Below are 16,266 nucleotides of genomic sequence, written 5' to 3'. Positions count from 1 at the left end.
TGTCCCCTCTGTCACTCACCCCTGCTGGTTCTGGGTGTTGTGGTGAGGCATTCCAGCCCTCCAGCTGTGTGCACCCCCAGCCCTGTGTGTCCCCAGCTCTGCTGATGGCTGGCACTGTGAAACCAACGGCACTCGAGGGCAGAGGGGCCCTTTGCTGCCTGGCAGGTGGGTGCTGGGAACAGGGAGCAGCTCCTTCCTCTCCAGCCTCGCCTTTCAGAGCTGCTGTGAGCACACACAGGGGATTTGACCAGCTCCTCATGAGGGATCCTCAGAAGGATCAAAGACCTCAGCAGCTTCAGCCACTCTCCAACAGCTGCTGGTCATGGCAAAGCAGATTTGTCACCAGTCTGCTGTCCCTTTCTCTGGAGCAGATATAACCACTGAGCACAAAGGGAGCTGAGGCCAGTGGAAGCTCCTGTGCACAAGTTGGATCCCTTGGGTGCTCAGTGAACCCCTGTTTATTCTGCTCAAGAAGATCTGTAAATCAGCACAAATGAAGAACTAACTTCCAGCTTCGGACTTAATTGCTTGACTTCCCTTAACATCAAAGTGAGTTTTTTTCTACGTGATTTTCAATGTTCTTCAGCAGTTGCTGAATTGCTATTCAGCTTTGCACAATTTTTCCACCCACTGCGATTTTAAAGGTCATTTAATTATTATTACGGAGAATTACAAAAATATAGAGAATTTTTAAAATGCTTTAAGCTGCAACAGGTTATTGGCATGGAACTTTTATAGTCATGTTAAATGGATCAGTATTTACTGCTCGGGAGTCTTTCATTGCTCTGGTGATGCTCAGAGCACTGAGCCAGCCCAGCAGCACTGCAGTGGGAGGTGCTCAACTGCTCCCTTCAGGAATGGTCAAAGACACTTCTTTGGAAATTTCAGACTCCCCCATCCCACAGCATTCCTCTCTGGGAAGCACTGGGCAGCTCTGCAGACCCTCCCACAGGACTGTGGGGATGGTGGCTGCGCAGGAGAAGCCTGAAACAAAACCCAGACACTGAGACTGCCGGGGAGGCACAGCACGTCCTGAGGAGTCAGAACAGGCTGCTGGGTCACTGCTGCTCATGGTTCTTAGGAAGCTGTTGCATACACAGGTTTTTCCCTTAATTCATCAGCACACTAATGTGTCAAAGCAAAACCAAAACGAGAACCAAAAGCCAGCCTCCCATTTTCATGGAAACACGTTTTCTACCAAAATGCAATTATTGCTGGTAAATGAGCAAATTTCCTCCTTCACAGAAACCCTGCATGGAGCAAGGAGGAAGAGAATGATGTACTGCTCTTCTAGGAAACAGGGAAATTCCCGGAAACATGGGTTCGAAAAGAGGGACAGGGATGAGGCACCTGATCCACCTCCTGCTCTGAGAAATTGGAATTTGCTGGTAGTTACTGTAGAGAGAATTTTAAATTATAAACCAAAGGACAAGTTTTCATTTCTGCACATCAGATTGGACAGACAAACCCAGCAAAGAACATGCTTTTATCAGCAGGACTGGAAGTGGTATTAATCATCCTTGGCCAATTATTAACCTGCTTTCTGCATCTCATCATCCTTCTCATCCCAAATGCTTGTTCTACAAAGCTGGGACAACGAATCAGAACATTTAGACTAAACTGTAAAGCCTCCCTTAGGCCTCTAGGTGGAAGGCTGAGAAAGCAAATCTGATCCTTAGGAAAAGGGGTCGTTTTCCCAAAGAGGAAAACAAATGTGCGATCGCTTCTTTGCCCCTTTCCTTGATGTCAGCTGTAAATCCGGTGTGTGGGCTTGGGAGGATGTTAAGACTGGCAAGGTCTTAACTGAAACTGTCTGACAAACAGACCTCAGATCCCACACACTGGATATTGTGTCTCTTGAGCCTCCACTCCAGAAGCTGTTTTGCAATAAACGCATCACTCCTGCACACGGTTGTGTAAAAGTGGAAAGACGGGCTGGGGCTGAGCTGGGCTCTCCCACTATGGCACAGCAGCAGGACCAGGACTTGGGCAGGGGGTGGCAGCGGCCCAAGGCGCCAGGCACAGCATCTTGAGTGCCATGGTGTGCCAGGGGAGCTCCCCGTGCCCCTGACACCACAAATCCACGGCTCCCCCAGAAGCAGGCAGCGCCCAGCTCCGCTCCAGCCGCACGACACGCCTCGCAGCGGGGAAATCCCCAGCGAAGGGAGCGAAAGCACGGTCTTGCCTCACTCTGCTGGGCTGTTCCCAGAGCAGTGCGAGCCGAGGGGGAGGCCGGTGCTGTTTGTTCGGCTGCACCGCCAGCGTTGCACAACAAGGGCTGCGGTACCGCACAGCTCAGCCCTTGCCCGCGGTCTGGCCATGCCAGGCGCTGCGAACACCCCTTCCCCTGCTTCGTGGGCCAGCTGACACCTTCTCCAGGTGTAGCCTGAGCAGGTGGGAGCCACCTCCTGGCCCCTGTCTGCCACCACGCTGACACCTCCTGAGTCACATCGGGCCGGCCGCTGGCGCTGACATCACGGGAGCGGCGAGCGGAGCTGCGGCTGTTTGTGTGTGTGTGTGTGTGTGTGTGTGTGTCCCGCTGACACACATCCGTCCCGTGGGACGGCCGCCCCTGCCCCGCATTGCGCAGGCAGGCGGGCGAGCAGCGGCAAGGCCCCCATGGCCACTCAGCCCCAAGGACTGCACAGCCCCCAATGTCCACACAGCCCCCAGGGCCACTCAGCCCCCATGGCCACTCAACCCCCAATGACCACATGGCCCCAGTGACCACATGAACCCGTGGCTGGGGTCTACACTGACCCCGCTGACCCGGCCTGTCCAAGAAGGAAATTAATTTCCTGACAGCAATGTGTTGTCAGAGCCAGGACCTCCCATTCCTAACAAAAGCATTGGGGAAACCCAGACTGTGTCCCCAGAGATTCATGAGTTCACTTTGCAGAGAAGGTCCCGAAGTTGTTCAGAATTTAACCACTGGGACTTGAAAGGGGCTGCCATGTCCTTCCCTGATTTCCTGGGTGCCCAGAGGAGACACTGCTGCTCTGCTTTCAGTTCCTTGGAACACAAATCACTTCCCAGATGGATGTGACTTCTTAGGAGGTGTTTGCTTAGCAATAGGCATAAATCTGTTCTTCACATCAGTCTGGGTGGGATAAAATATTTGGTGACTGTCTATTTAAACATCTTATGTTAATACCATGAAATGTTTGTTCAACTTTTATTATTTTTTTCATTCTGAAGTAGCAAATGCTCCCAAGCATGTCAGAGTACAGCAAATCCAGAGCTGCAAACACTGCATCCAAACTACACTGGGGCTGGGCAGGCAGTGATATTTCTGGATAAGGGGACCACTGCCATTTTCTGGCAGACAGGCCACAGCTGGGAAGAGCTTAGCAAATCAGTAAATGCTGCTGTCACAGCCACTTGCGCAATTGCTCGGTTTTCCCCAGCATTATTTTTTACTTGAATTTGTTGCTTCTCTCTGCTCTTCACCCAGCTGCTGGAAACCCGAGGTTGCCTGGTGAGGCAGGAGCTGCTTTAGAATGGAGAAGGTGCTGCTGGAGTGCAAATGTTCTGGGTGCTGCTGCTAGGCACGATGCTGGGATGAGGTGATCAAAAAGGGGAGGAATCACCAGATATTGAATCCCTAATGCATCCTGGGCAGGGTCAGTGGGACTGCTTCCCCCTGGCTTTGGCATAGGGGTATGGAGGGACTGCTTTCCCAGGTCCAGCTGAAAGCCCTGGTGATGGTGAGGCTTCTGCTGCCTCTGCCACTTCAGCCCTCAATAATGACAGATTTATAGCCCAAAAGCCCGTTGAAGGATGTCTCTTTTCCTTGACAAAAGTGCATGAGAAATAAATTGTCAGGGCGTGCCCAATCCATCTGTCATTGAGGAGATAGGCTCATCCTATAACTTCATGCCATCAGTCACTAAGACCAAAAGCAGAGATCAAGGCTGCTTACTCAGAGAAGTACCTAAGGCCATGTCTAGTCAGGCACAAAGTGACAGACAAATAAATTTCCTTGGTAGGGTCCCTTGGGAGCATGCACTCTCCTCCAGAGCTCAGAAACATGCCTGCTCTGCAAGGAGCCCTCAGGCTACTCAGAGAGTAATTACTCCGCAGAGTGCTTATGAGGAGCTCCTTAAAGTCCATGGAATAACTTCCAAATTGAATGTTTCAGAGAAAATCCATCTATTTGTTTGCAGCTGCAAGGAATCCCATACTCGTGAGTGAAGGCAGCACTGGGAGGACCACAAGCAGTGTGACAAGGACTGCAGGCGTACAGGCTCCAAATATGAGTTCGGCACATTCTTGATAAGCTTCTCCTCTAGTGCTCCCTTGCTACATTTTCCTTTTTTTCTGAGAAGATCTGAGCTTCATTTCTCCTCTGGAATCACTACAGCACACAGCACCGAGGTCTGGAGGCTAGGAGATCTTGCCCAACATACGAGTAGGAGTAAACTTCCCTCACTGGGTTTGTGTCCAGACAGGGGCTTTGCTCAGCTGGTGGGCTTTCACTCCAGCAACCCATGAACGGTGCTGCCAACAGAGATTTCTTTATCAAGGCCAGTCAGAGCATCATCTGGTCTCTCAGGTAGCATCTCCATGAACCTGAGTGGCTGCACTGCGAAAACAACCATAAAGGGATGTTGTTCAGCTTTGCTTCCAGCATTACTGCTCAGCTTTCCTCGTGACACTTGGTGACCCTCTTCCAAAGAAAGGGCATAAATCATCATTTGTTTTTACTTTAATTCCCGGATGTGCTAAGTCCTCTGTTATAAATTATACTGCTAGCTGTAAAAGAAAATCCAGAGGCAGCTCTGTGAGCCTCTTGAGTCCCTGAGTTGCAGGTGATGGGAGAATTCAGTTCATCACCAGAAGCACATGTAGATGAGTGCAGTGAAATGAGCCATCAGGTCACTCCACAGATGAGCAAGGCATTTAGGACACCCAAGCTGTTGGAAGCACTTAGATCCCAAGGCAGCCAGTCCCAGCCCCTGTTGGCTCCCAGAGAAGCTGAGGAATGAGTTCAGCTTGGAGCAGGTGCCTTAGTAGGTACCTCATTGCTCAGGGTTTGTCTATACAGGATTCTTAAGAAAATTAAATTGAATTAACTAAGTCTAAAGTAGAACATTAAAATTCTGCATAAAATTCTCATTCAGAACTAAAGTGGCCTTAATTTACTCCTAAATGCCACTAAATAAGGCCATTTAAATTGTCTTTAATTAACATAATGGTCCCACATAGGCTTTTATAAGTGAGATTTAATTAGGCTTTTTTTAGAAGTGAGTTAGCTGCCTTGAGCTTCCATAGGGAGGCAGCCAGGTCCAGGGCCACTTTGCTGACAGGGCTCCTGCTTGTTGCTGGTTAGCAGGAGCTGCAAAACACTGGCATCACTTCCCAAGGAGCTGGCACAAGGCCAGCTTCTTCCCCACCAGCAGATAATGGCAGCCTTGAATATCACCTATTTTGACTGTGTTAAATGAGTGGGAGATTAAAGGCTCTGCCAGAGGACGAGCTCTTCCTTTAAAATCTCGGACGTGGGGGCTGGTAATCCCTAGAAAAATGTGACATCAGGATTTCTTGAGACTTGTTCATGAACAAGGAACCAGGCTGGAGAAAACTTGCACTGAGTCTGCAGAGAAGGGGATGGAGGTGGAGGACTGGGAGGGACTGAGCCCATCCATGGGACAGGACTCCTGCTGGCATAGAGCACTTTGGGGTCCCCTTTTGTGCATACCAGAATTCCCAGCTCAGCAGGATGAGATGCTGCTGCTGACCATCATGATGGTATCTGGCCTTGCAGCCCTTGTCCTCACTTTGGTCTCACAAGTTCCTCCTTGGAACAGCCCAGTGCTCTCTTGTGCTGTGATGGGGACTTCCACCTCCTTTCTGTGGCCCTGCCAGCCCTGCCAGGAAGGGGATGATGCAGCTGCCCTGCTGTGGGCACGGCACTGGCCAGAAGAAGCAGAGTCTCTTGCCTTGGGGAGAAGGGCCTCAGTGCATCCATGATCCCAGCAAAGGCTTTGTTCTGTGAATCTTCATACCCTCAGAAGCTGCAGCCTCCACCATAGCCCTTGCAGTACCAAAAAAAAACCAACAAAAACCCACCCATGATGAGCTCTGAGGTGAGATAGACATCTGATTCCCTCTCACTTTTTGGGTGGAGAAGCCAAGAGCCTCCCTCTCTCCTGGCTCCTCTTTTACCCAATTAGAGCCATGCGGCTGCTGTCACTGCTTTGCATAAATCAGGAGATTGGGATTTGTGCCTCTTCCTTGGGGAATGTCCTATAGGAAGTACATCTGTGGCCATACTTTCTGGTGCAATAGACTTTAGCCTGGAAGCAAAAGCACACAAACAATGCTAAATTCATGCTGACTGGAGTAGATTCCAAGGGAAAGAAATGTTGGGAAAGCACCTACTTAAGAACTGAGTAAGGATTATCTCTGATCTGAATCTCGCTGTATGTGTGTGTTACTGTTGAGCACACAGTGTGGTTTCAGACATGGCCAGAGACAAGGAAAAATGATTGTTTCGGGGTAACCACAAGGAAGATGAATGCAAATGTATTCCTGTAACTGGGAGAGTTCCTTGCTCCTGAGTTGGGCTCTGGTACATGGCCTCGGGGAAGCAAATTTGCAACTACCTTCATTAAATTGTTTAGGCATGATTAATCAGAAGTCAGAGATGTGAAGTTTTTGCACATTTCACAATGTAGATTTTAACCCCTGCAGTTCCATACAGTCCGCAGGTGTGGTTTAACGCTTTCAGGCAAGGGACAGGAACTGGTGGGTGACAGATGTTCCCTGCCAGCGCATATCTCCTCTGCACGGCCGGGCTGATAAACCACCACTGGCTGAATCACGGCCACCTGCATCACCGGGATCCAGGTGGCGCGAGGGACAGGTGTCAGTCAGTCTGTCCCCTGTGGTGTCCCTGGTGGCGGGGGCAGCACAGGAGCACTGAGATCCAGGTGGCACAGGGGACAGGTGTCAGTCAGTCTGTCCCCTGTGGTGTCCCTGGTGGCGGGGACAGCACAGGAGCACCGGGATCCAGGTGGCACAGGGGACAGGTGTCAGTCAGTCTGTGCCCCGCCGTGTCCCTGTCCCTGTGCCGGGGACAGCACAGGAGCTCCGGGATCCAGGAGCAAGGGACAGGTGTGTCAGTCGGTCTGTCCGCCGTGGTGTCCCTGTCAGTGTGACGGGGACAGCACAGGAGCTCGAGGGCCGGGCTGGGCCGGGCTGGGCGGGCCGGGAAGCGGCGGCCGCTCGGCGGCCGCTCCACCCCTCGCTCTGCCCTTCCGCCCTGCGCGGCTCTCCGATATAAATCGGCGGCCGTCGCTCGCCCCGCTCCGGCCCCATGGAGAGGCAGCGGCAGCCCGGCGGTGGCAGCGGCCCGGTGAGCACGGGGGGATCGGTTCGGATCGGGGCGGGGGTTCGGCCGCCGTGCGGGGCCGCTGCTGACGCCGCTGTCGCCCCGCAGGTCCCGGCGGCGAGTGGAGGCCGCGAGTCGCCCGTCGGGAGCCATGAGCGCGGGCAGCGTCGCCCCGGGCTGGCCTGAGGCGCTGGCCCGGCCCGCAGCGGGGATGAGCGGCAGCGAGAGCCCCGAGGGGCCCGGCGACGGTCCCGAGCTGCAGTTGAAGGTGGATTTTTTCCGCAAGCTCGGCTACTCCTCGGAGGAGATCCGCGTCGTGCTGCAGAAGCTGGGCCTGGGCGCCGATACCAACACGGTGCTGGGGGAGCTGGTGAAGCACGGCCCGGCCGAGCGGGACGGCCCCGAGGCCCCGCCCGAGCCCGGCGAGGCCCCGCTGGTCCCTCGGGGCGGCGCCGGCAACAAATCCCCAGCGCCCGGCCCCGAGGAAACGGAGAGCGATAACCTGAAGCCCATCGTCATCGATGGCAGCAACGTGGCCATGAGGTGTGTCCGGGGTGGGCGCGGGGCTGCCGGGCTCTGCCAGGCGCACGGAGCTCGGAGATGAAAAGCTGAGAGTGCCTCGCTCAAAGCAGCCGCTTGTAGCTGCTTGGAAGGGGGCTGGCAATGTTTTCCGAGGTGCCTCTCCCACACACGAGGACGAGCATCACGTTTGCCAGTCTTGCCCCTGCTTGCCCGCCCAGAGCCACCAGTCACGGGGCAGTGATGAGGACAGCAGTGTTCCTCTGGAACAAGCATTTCCTCCTGTGCTCTAGCGCTGAGGGGATAACTGAAGAGACGTTGTCCTCTCAACTAGTGGCTTTGTGTAAGTTTCCGTAGCAGGAAGTTGCTCAATAAATAATTACAGGGTTAATTAGAGTAGGCTTTGCAATATTGGTGACTTGTCTCCAAATTGTGCCTCTTGTATTTTGGTGAATTTCTGTGCAAGGTAGAGAACAATGAGATGTCAGAGGTGTCATCGAGGCAGGGCTGTGGCTCATCGTCAGCATTTCATGTGTCCTAATGTTGCTGGAGCAGTCCTGTTGGATACTGTGACCAGAGCCCCCAGTATCCCTGAAGCTTCCAGAATCTCAGGGCTGGATATTTATTGGTGTGATGTCCCCAGTTTTCACCCTGGCTTTTGCTCCCACGATGGTGAGCATTGGTTGCCCTCACCTCAACCCCAGCAGTGTGTGCTCCCCACCTCTGCATAGCAGGAGTTCTGGGCTCTTGAAATTCAACACACCAGGTTCTGAACTGGGTTCTGAAAGCTTTTATGTTGCAGTTCAGAAGCTGCCTCCTTTATTGTTTATGTTTATGTATGCAGATTTTATAAAAAATAACCCTGGGTGCAGGTGGAGCTGCCATGTGAGTTGCAGTCGGTTTGTCTGAGGTGAAAGTGCTGCGTGGAGGTTTGTTTGCAGGTGTGGTTTTTGCCAAGCCCTGGCTGACAGTTCTGAGAACAGACCTGAAAAAGATGGGGCGCAGGCAAGTCCCAAGGCAAATGAGGAATGGTGAGGGCAGTGGAACAGGGCTGGAGAGTGAAAGTCGTGCCTGGTGTCCCTGAAAAGAGCCTGTTCAGTCCCTGCCCTCTCCACAGCTCTGGGAGCACTGTGGAAAATGGCCTATTGTGAGCCCTGGCTGATAAGTGACTCTGGAAGCAAAGTTTGCCTTGGATAAGTGCTTGGGCTTTAACAGCAGGATTGGCTGTGTTTGTTAATGAGCAGCCTCTTACTGGTGAAAGTTACCCCAAAATGCTGAGGGGAAATCACAGCAGCTGTGAGTCAGGGCAGGCCGGAGCCCAGGGTCTGACACGAGAGAAACAGTCTGGCTTTTTTAAGCAATTCGCTAGAAGGGGAATTCCATTCTGAAACTTCCTGTATTGATGGTGTGATGTTCCCTGCTGATTCATTTGCAGTGTGTACAGCGGCCTCCTTCAACAGTGCTTGACAAACTTATGCAAATCATAGTGGAAATTAGCTTTTACTTCCTTCTAAGGGAATTTTTCTTTGGCTGCTGCCAAATCAGATCAGCCCAATTAGCTGCCTTCTGGAGGTTTGAGGTTGGTAGCAGGGACTCAAAAAATAAAAAACAGCCAACAACCCAAAACAAAACGCAAATAATCCACCAAAAAGGATTTGGTTTTCGCATTTATCTCCGAAAAATTATAGTAACCTGTGCCTGGCTGTTTATAGCTAAATCCATCTGGTATTGGAGGAAACTTTTAGAGCATCTTCTGATGGTGATTGTCAGCCTTCTGTAATTTTGGATTCTTATTGGAGATGTTAGGTGTCTTTTTAGGTGTTGCTTCTGTTGCCAGGTGTTTAGTTTTTCTAGAAAATGTACTTTTGTACAGCTCTTCAACTTTCTTTGTAATTTCAAAGAAAGGGTGAGGCCAGGAGGGGAAGTGAAACTTCTCTGTAGTGGTGCTGCAACAGTGCCACTGCAGGAATGGCTCTGGCCGAGGGCTGGTGGGAGCTGAAATGTCATCCAGGTGCAGATGGAAGGAGTAAGACTGGGGACAGGTGGCGCCCGGGGTGATGAAAATCTTCTTGAATTTTGGTGTAGTGCATCTTCCCAGAATGCTGCCACAGAACACGGGCAGTTGGATCCCCACAGTGACACATCCAGCTGGAATAGAAGTGTTGAAAGCTTGCCAAAACCACTATCAGCAGAAGAGCTGATTGCACTGTAAATACTAGTGCTTGTAAAATAGGAGGGGTAGTTTCCTCCTAGAAGTTCTGGAAACTTATTGATATGACCTAATGAATAATTAAGAAGCTTTTTGCATCAGTACATGGCTTCTGACAAGGCTGTCAAACTTTGTTCTCCAGCTGCCATGAGCTGTTCGCTCATCCAGCACTGACCACAGGAGGAGTTTCTATTTTGTGTAAATAGTGCATTTGTAGATGAGATTTTGAGCCATCATGGAATGAATCATCTTTTCTTGAGGTGAGAGTGCATATAAAGTATCTTGTTTTCCTGAAGTGATCAGAACAAGTTTACAAGCAAACCTCCAGTGAGGGTACAGTGCACCTTGGCAGGAAACAGCATGAGCTGTCAGAGTAGCAGCACAAAGGGGTTTCAGATCACATTGTGCTCCGGGCTAAAAATAACCATCAGAAGTTCCAGGGTAGATGCAGAGGCGGTTTCAGAGCAGCTGCAACAGTTCCAGCTGCTGTCTCCCTCCCAGTGAGTATTTGGGTGTTTACTGGCATCCCGAGGTGCTGCAATGAACAGGGGCGCTGGGCAGGTCTGAGTGAGGCTGTTGTTACACAAGACAAGCATCTGTGTTTGCTGCCTGTGCTCCTCAACGCTTTACTGAAGCTCGTCCTGGTTGCCGGCTCCCTTTGCTCTGTGCATTGCCTGACAAGCATGTACTGAATCATGAAGGAATTAAAGTCTTAATTTTCTCCTTTGCAGCCATGGAAATAAAGAAGTGTTCTCCTGCCGAGGTATCCTTCTGGCTGTCCAGTGGTTCTGGGACAGGGGACACAAGGATATTACAGTCTTTGTGCCATCATGGAGGAAGGAGCAGCCCCGACCAGATGTGCTCATAACAGGTACAAAAGTATGAAAACCGAAAGTAGCTTTTCAGGCTGACTGCTCTGTCACTTAGTGAGCTTGCAGAGTTCTGGCTAAGTCAGTAATTAACTTCAGAATGGAAAGTCTGAGTAGTAGAAGCTGCAATGAGCTGAATTGACCAGGGAGAATTAGTCATTAACTTCTCCCCTAAGCCAGCTTTTGCTTGAATCAGTTGGAATAATTCAGAAAACAAAGAATGTAACACCGCTCTGCTTCCTAACTTTTTGTCTTTTATTTCTTGAATTTCTTCCTCTTGCAGGGACACACTTTGTGCTTTGTATTTAACTGAAGCACGTTTAGCCAGAATTATTCAAACTGAGGGGAGCTTGCCAAGAGCTGAGGTTCCTGAGTAACTCAGAGCAGCGATGAGCAGGGTTGAACAGAGTCTGGGTTGCCGAGAGCCGGAATGACGTCACGTGAACTTTACCTGTGGAGGGCTGTGCAGGTGTGCTCACAGTTGTGTTTGCTCTAGACCAGTACATCCTGCGTGACCTGGAGAAGAAGAAGATCCTGGTGTTCACGCCGTCGCGCCGCGTGGGCGGCAAGCGCGTGGTGTGCTACGATGACCGGTTCATCGTGAAGCTGGCCCACGAGTCCGACGGCATCGTGGTGTCCAACGACACCTACAGGGACCTGCAGAACGAGCGGCCCGAGTGGAAGAAGTTCATCGAGGAGCGGCTGCTGATGTATTCCTTTGTTAATGACAAGTACGGGCGATGCCTTTGGTTTTCGGCTTGTGTAATTTTTTCGGATTTTGTAGTGCGTTCGTGTATTACACTGGGCTCCATAGAGGGTGTTAGGGAGGTCTCTTCACGTTGTGGTCAGATAAAACAATCCTTCTGGGCATGAGAACCAAGGTCTGCCTCAGACCCCTGACGAATATAAACAAAAGTGAATTAAGGGCAGTGGAGCAAGCTGAGGAGTATGACTTCCTTACCTGAAGCTATAATTGAACAATTATCCCTTGATATGCAAATAGACAAACTTGGATCTGTCTGAAAAACTCGTGGCCACCGTCCATCTCGGGTGTAGCCTGTGTAAGGCTTTTGCACTGCCCAAGGTGTACCTATTGAAGGCCTTTAATAAATACCCACTTCATTCTCCTAAGTCTGTCTGGCCTCTGTTCTAGGTAGCCGCTCCAAGGCAGCGTGGTCACATCTTCCTGGGCTTTTAAGAAAGATGTGTGTGAATACACTGGCTTGGTCTAATGAAGCAATAGCAAGTTATGCATGAGAAGAGCAAAATGCTAGTGAAGGAATAAAGAAAAGCTATAGGATACAAAGGCAGAAGAAGTTGGTGGCATCTCAGTAGCTGCTCCTAATTTGGAGCTAGGAGCTCCAAGGAGAGCTTCAGAGTGCAATTTCCTTACAGGACAGTTATTACTAGGCTGAGCAGCAGGTACTAATCCTGGTCAACAACTAAGCATTGGACCCCTTTTGTCCCTGAAGGGAAGCATTTTGTGTTGATGTGGACTGGGTGGCAGGAGGATTATCTCTTCAGGAAATGGGAGAGCTTTGTAGGGCTCAGATAGCTTTTGATCTTGAATGAAATAGGAGGCTTTGAGAGGAAACCAAGCATCAACTCAAAAAAGTGAACTGCTTCTGACTGAGATGTGTTTTTCTTAAGGTTTATGCCTCCAGATGATCCCTTAGGGCGTCATGGCCCCAGCCTGGATAACTTCCTCAGGAAGAAACCTGTGGTTCCAGAACACAAGAAACAGCAGTGCCCTTATGGTAAGACCTGCCTTTTTTATGTGAAGGACAAGGTGTCTGTGCAAGTGTCATTCATAATCTAGTCAAATCCAGCTGGTCATTCCATGCTCTGGCTTTCCTTGCAGGGAAAAAATGCACTTATGGAATTAAGTGTAAGTTCTACCATCCTGAAAGGATCAACCAGCCCCAGCGCTCCTTAGCTGATGAACTCCGGGCCAATGCAAGGCTGTCTCCAACCAGAAGTACCAGTGGCAAGGAGGAAAAAAAGGGGAAACGGGGTTCCCAGGCAGAGCTCTTGTGCTCTGTGCCCACAGAGAGTGACAAAAGCTCTTTACAGAAGGTCTCTGCAGAGAGGAAGAGCTTGGCCCACAAAGCCAAGCCCAATGACGTTGTGCTTCAGGCCAAAGGCTGTGTGTCAGGCAGTGTTTCCCCTGACAGGTACCAGCAGCCTCCTATGGACTCTCTGTCTTACATCTCTCAGGAGTGTCTCGACTCAGGCATTGGGTCTCTGGAGAACCAGCTGTCTGACATGTGGCCTCACAGGTGTACCAGTCACTGTGACCATCCCCATGCAGAACAGGTGGCCGTCTGCACCTGTGGTAGGCAGAGACCTGTGTACCCACATTCCCCCAGCCTAGAGCAGAACGGTCTGGTCTCTTACAAGCACGCCTCACATAAATCTTCCTCCTCTGGTGCTAGCTTCATGCAGTACAGCCCTGAGATGTCTCACTCAGGAGCACCCCACTCTTTCTCAGGCTATGGGGTACCTGTGCATGCAGGTACTGCAGGGCAGTACAGCCTGCCTGGTGAGTTCAGTGCTGCCCTGCCCCACTCCCGGGAGTTCTGGTCCGAGCCGTACCCTCTGCCACAGGTGAGATCCCCGGGTGTGCCCAGCCCCCACACGGTGCAGAGAGCCCCAGGGCCGCCCTATGGGGACTCAGGGCCCTGGGCAGGCTCGGAGCAGTTTGCTGAGGAGAGGGCCAGCGTGCATGTCAAGCTCTGTGGCATCTTCCACCCACACCTGGTGGATGCTGTGATGAGCCGCTTCCCCCGGCTTCTGGACCCCCAGAAGCTGGCAGCAGAGATCCTCGCCTACAAGGCCCAGAACCCGGGTATGTGAGGCAGGTACCAAGGGCAGCCTGGCATTGGGAGAGCTTGAGGGGCTGGTTTTGCCTCTGCAGCTGCCACAGATGCCTTCTGAGTGCTCCTTCTTATTCCTTTGGAAGTACGGGGCTCCAGCTGGAGGCTGGATGCCAGATGTGGTGTGCTCACAGCAGATTCTGCTCCAGCTATGACTGCATGCCTGTGGGAGAGGTGAGAACACCCCAGCATCCCACCTTCCCCAGGGGCTGCTGAGCAGGAAGAGAGGCTGCAGCTCTAGAGCAGGGGTTCCTTTGGGGTTCATGGGAGTGTGGCACACCCTGAATTCCTGCAGTTGTCCATAACTGGATGTGAGAGAAGCGAGTGCTGCCTTTATAGTGGCCTAAGGCTAGTTTCCGAGGACCCAAATGCCTTGTCAATGCTGTTGTCAGGTCCTGACTAAGCCTCTTTACTAAATCCCACCATTCAGATCTGTGGCAAATGTTGGGTTATTAATGTAATCTGAAGCTGGATTTATCTGACTGGTTTTACTGGTGTACTTCTTGAATGATGTTTTCCACACCCCTCCCACATGAGCTTACCTTCCTGAGATGAGGTAATTGTGCCACACGGACCACAAGTGCTTAGTGAGCTGCTCGGCTCCCAGGAGCACAGTCCTTGCTCAGGAGGAGCAGCTGGATGTTGCTCCAGAGCTGTGTAAGTTGTGTGTTGGGCATGTGCTGACAACTGCAGTGTCACAGCAGCTGGGTGAGCTGAACATGCTGTGCGTGCTGCTCTGGGAACTGTCCCTGTCCCAGGCTGGCTCTGTGCAGCACTGACAAGGATTTATTTTGTGCCTTTTGCCTTCAGACAGCAATAGAACAGCTGCAGTCACATCTGGACTGCTGCCAGGGGCCTTCCCGAGGAATCTTTAATATTTTGTGCTGTAAAGCTGTTGCTTCATCTTCTTCCTCACCAATATTCCTCTGTCCTTTGGCTGTGCCCAACTAGAGCAGCATCCAGAATTTAGAATAAGACGTATTTGGCAAGACTGTTCCTGTTTCATTTCCTCTTACTCTGTAAGACATTTTCTATTGTAGGTACTGTAAGGGATTTTAAATATGCAAAACCAATTGCTGTAGTAATTGGTTCTGGCCATGGAATTTTGCTGTGCAAGGGATGCAGAAGTGTTCCTGGCACTTGCAGGCCAGAAGCAGTTGATTTGTTGATACACATTGTATCTGTGTGTGTTGTTGTTTTCTAAATACAATACGCCCTTCTGTGGTTAAACCAAGGTTATTGAGTGGCAAATTAGGAAGGGGAGAGTGGAAAGCAGCTGGTCCTGAAACCCTCCTGGGAGCAGTGTTGTCTATTCCTGCTCTTCCCTCTGATGTCCAAGGAATGACCTGTCCAGACTGGCACCATGTGCCATGAGACCACAGGGACACAGAAACCTGTATACCTGGTTAATAATGATACATTACAAATTAGTAATGTTTCATGTTAGTAAGCAAAATGCTTCTTAATTTTAAGTAACCTGATACTTTGCATATTTGTAAATTACAGAAAAAAAAAAAGGTTTTTAATGTTATTGTTCAGCACCTTGCTGCTTGCAGTTTTAATCAATGCTGTTCTCACCTCAGCCATATGTCACTTGGTAAGGTGGGTTTGGGTTTCTGGTAGAATGCTGGTATCTGCTGCCTCTCTTGCAGTGAGAAAATTAACATTTTGTACTCCCCAGCTGACACTTGCTGAACTTTCTGTATCACTATGCAGTGTAGTCATGTACTGAATGTGACAGCCGTGGCAAAGAAAAACTGTGTTATATAAATAAAAACTGCTGAGTTGACATATTTCGTCTCTGGTGGCTTTGTGGGGGAACAGTCAACATTTTGGTTGGCTTTCCAGGGAAGTCAGAGAAATTATCCTTCTTCCCCAGGGTTCCTCTGACAGGCTTTGATCTCTGTGTGCAGTCTGAGGGCTGGTTATTGACAGGCTGGTAATTGATGGAGCAAGACCAAAACATCCATGTGCTGTGGCAGATAAGGGCATGTGCAATGTCTGCTGTTTATTTGGCTTCTCTGGGGTTGCTCAGTGCCTGGGCCAGGCACTGGCAGGGCAGGTGGGACCAGCAGCAGTGCTGGCTCTCACTAAGCACCACAGTGTGGGTGTCATGGGTGCTAAAGCACAGCACACTCCTGGCAGTTTTTGACTTTAAGGGGCAATTCCACAGTACAGCCTAGAAATAAAGACATATTTTATCCAGTTACAATGTCAGATATTGAGTGTGGAATATATGAATGGTAACATGTCCAGATTTTGCTCTGAAGATTTGTTATGGACTGGAAGGTACAGCAGGATTATCATTGCTCACATTGTGGTATAAGGATCTTCCCCTCCCATCTGCTCCAATGCAGCACAGCATGTTCTTATCTCACTGGTTAAATAACTTTATGGTCTGTATTGAAACTCGTGCTCTTCATTTACCACACGGCAATGACTCTCTAGTTAATCACA

The 16,266-nt window shown here is 50.6% G+C and overlaps 1 protein-coding gene across 1 annotated transcript; it reads left to right on the top strand.

The window, feature by feature from the left end:
* The first annotated feature begins 7,257 nt into the window (after positions 1 to 7,257).
* On the top strand, positions 7,258 to 15,600 carry ZC3H12A (zinc finger CCCH-type containing 12A). The gene is made up of 6 exons (XM_014881326.2): positions 7,258 to 7,360; positions 7,445 to 7,879; positions 10,796 to 10,935; positions 11,430 to 11,664; positions 12,584 to 12,690; positions 12,795 to 15,600. Exons 2-6 carry the CDS (start codon positions 7,488 to 7,490, stop codon positions 13,787 to 13,789), a joined length of 1,869 nt encoding a protein of 622 aa, XP_014736812.2. The 5' UTR covers positions 7,258 to 7,360; positions 7,445 to 7,487; the 3' UTR covers positions 13,790 to 15,600.
* The last annotated feature ends 666 nt before the right edge of the window (positions 15,601 to 16,266 follow it).

Source organism: Sturnus vulgaris, chromosome 24, assembly GCF_052056855.1.
Source record: "Sturnus vulgaris isolate bStuVul1 chromosome 24, bStuVul1.hap1, whole genome shotgun sequence".
Lineage (NCBI taxonomy): Eukaryota > Metazoa > Chordata > Aves > Passeriformes > Sturnidae > Sturnus > Sturnus vulgaris.
Note: the sequence above shows the minus strand (reverse complement) of the source record. Positions and strands in the feature narration are given on the sequence as shown.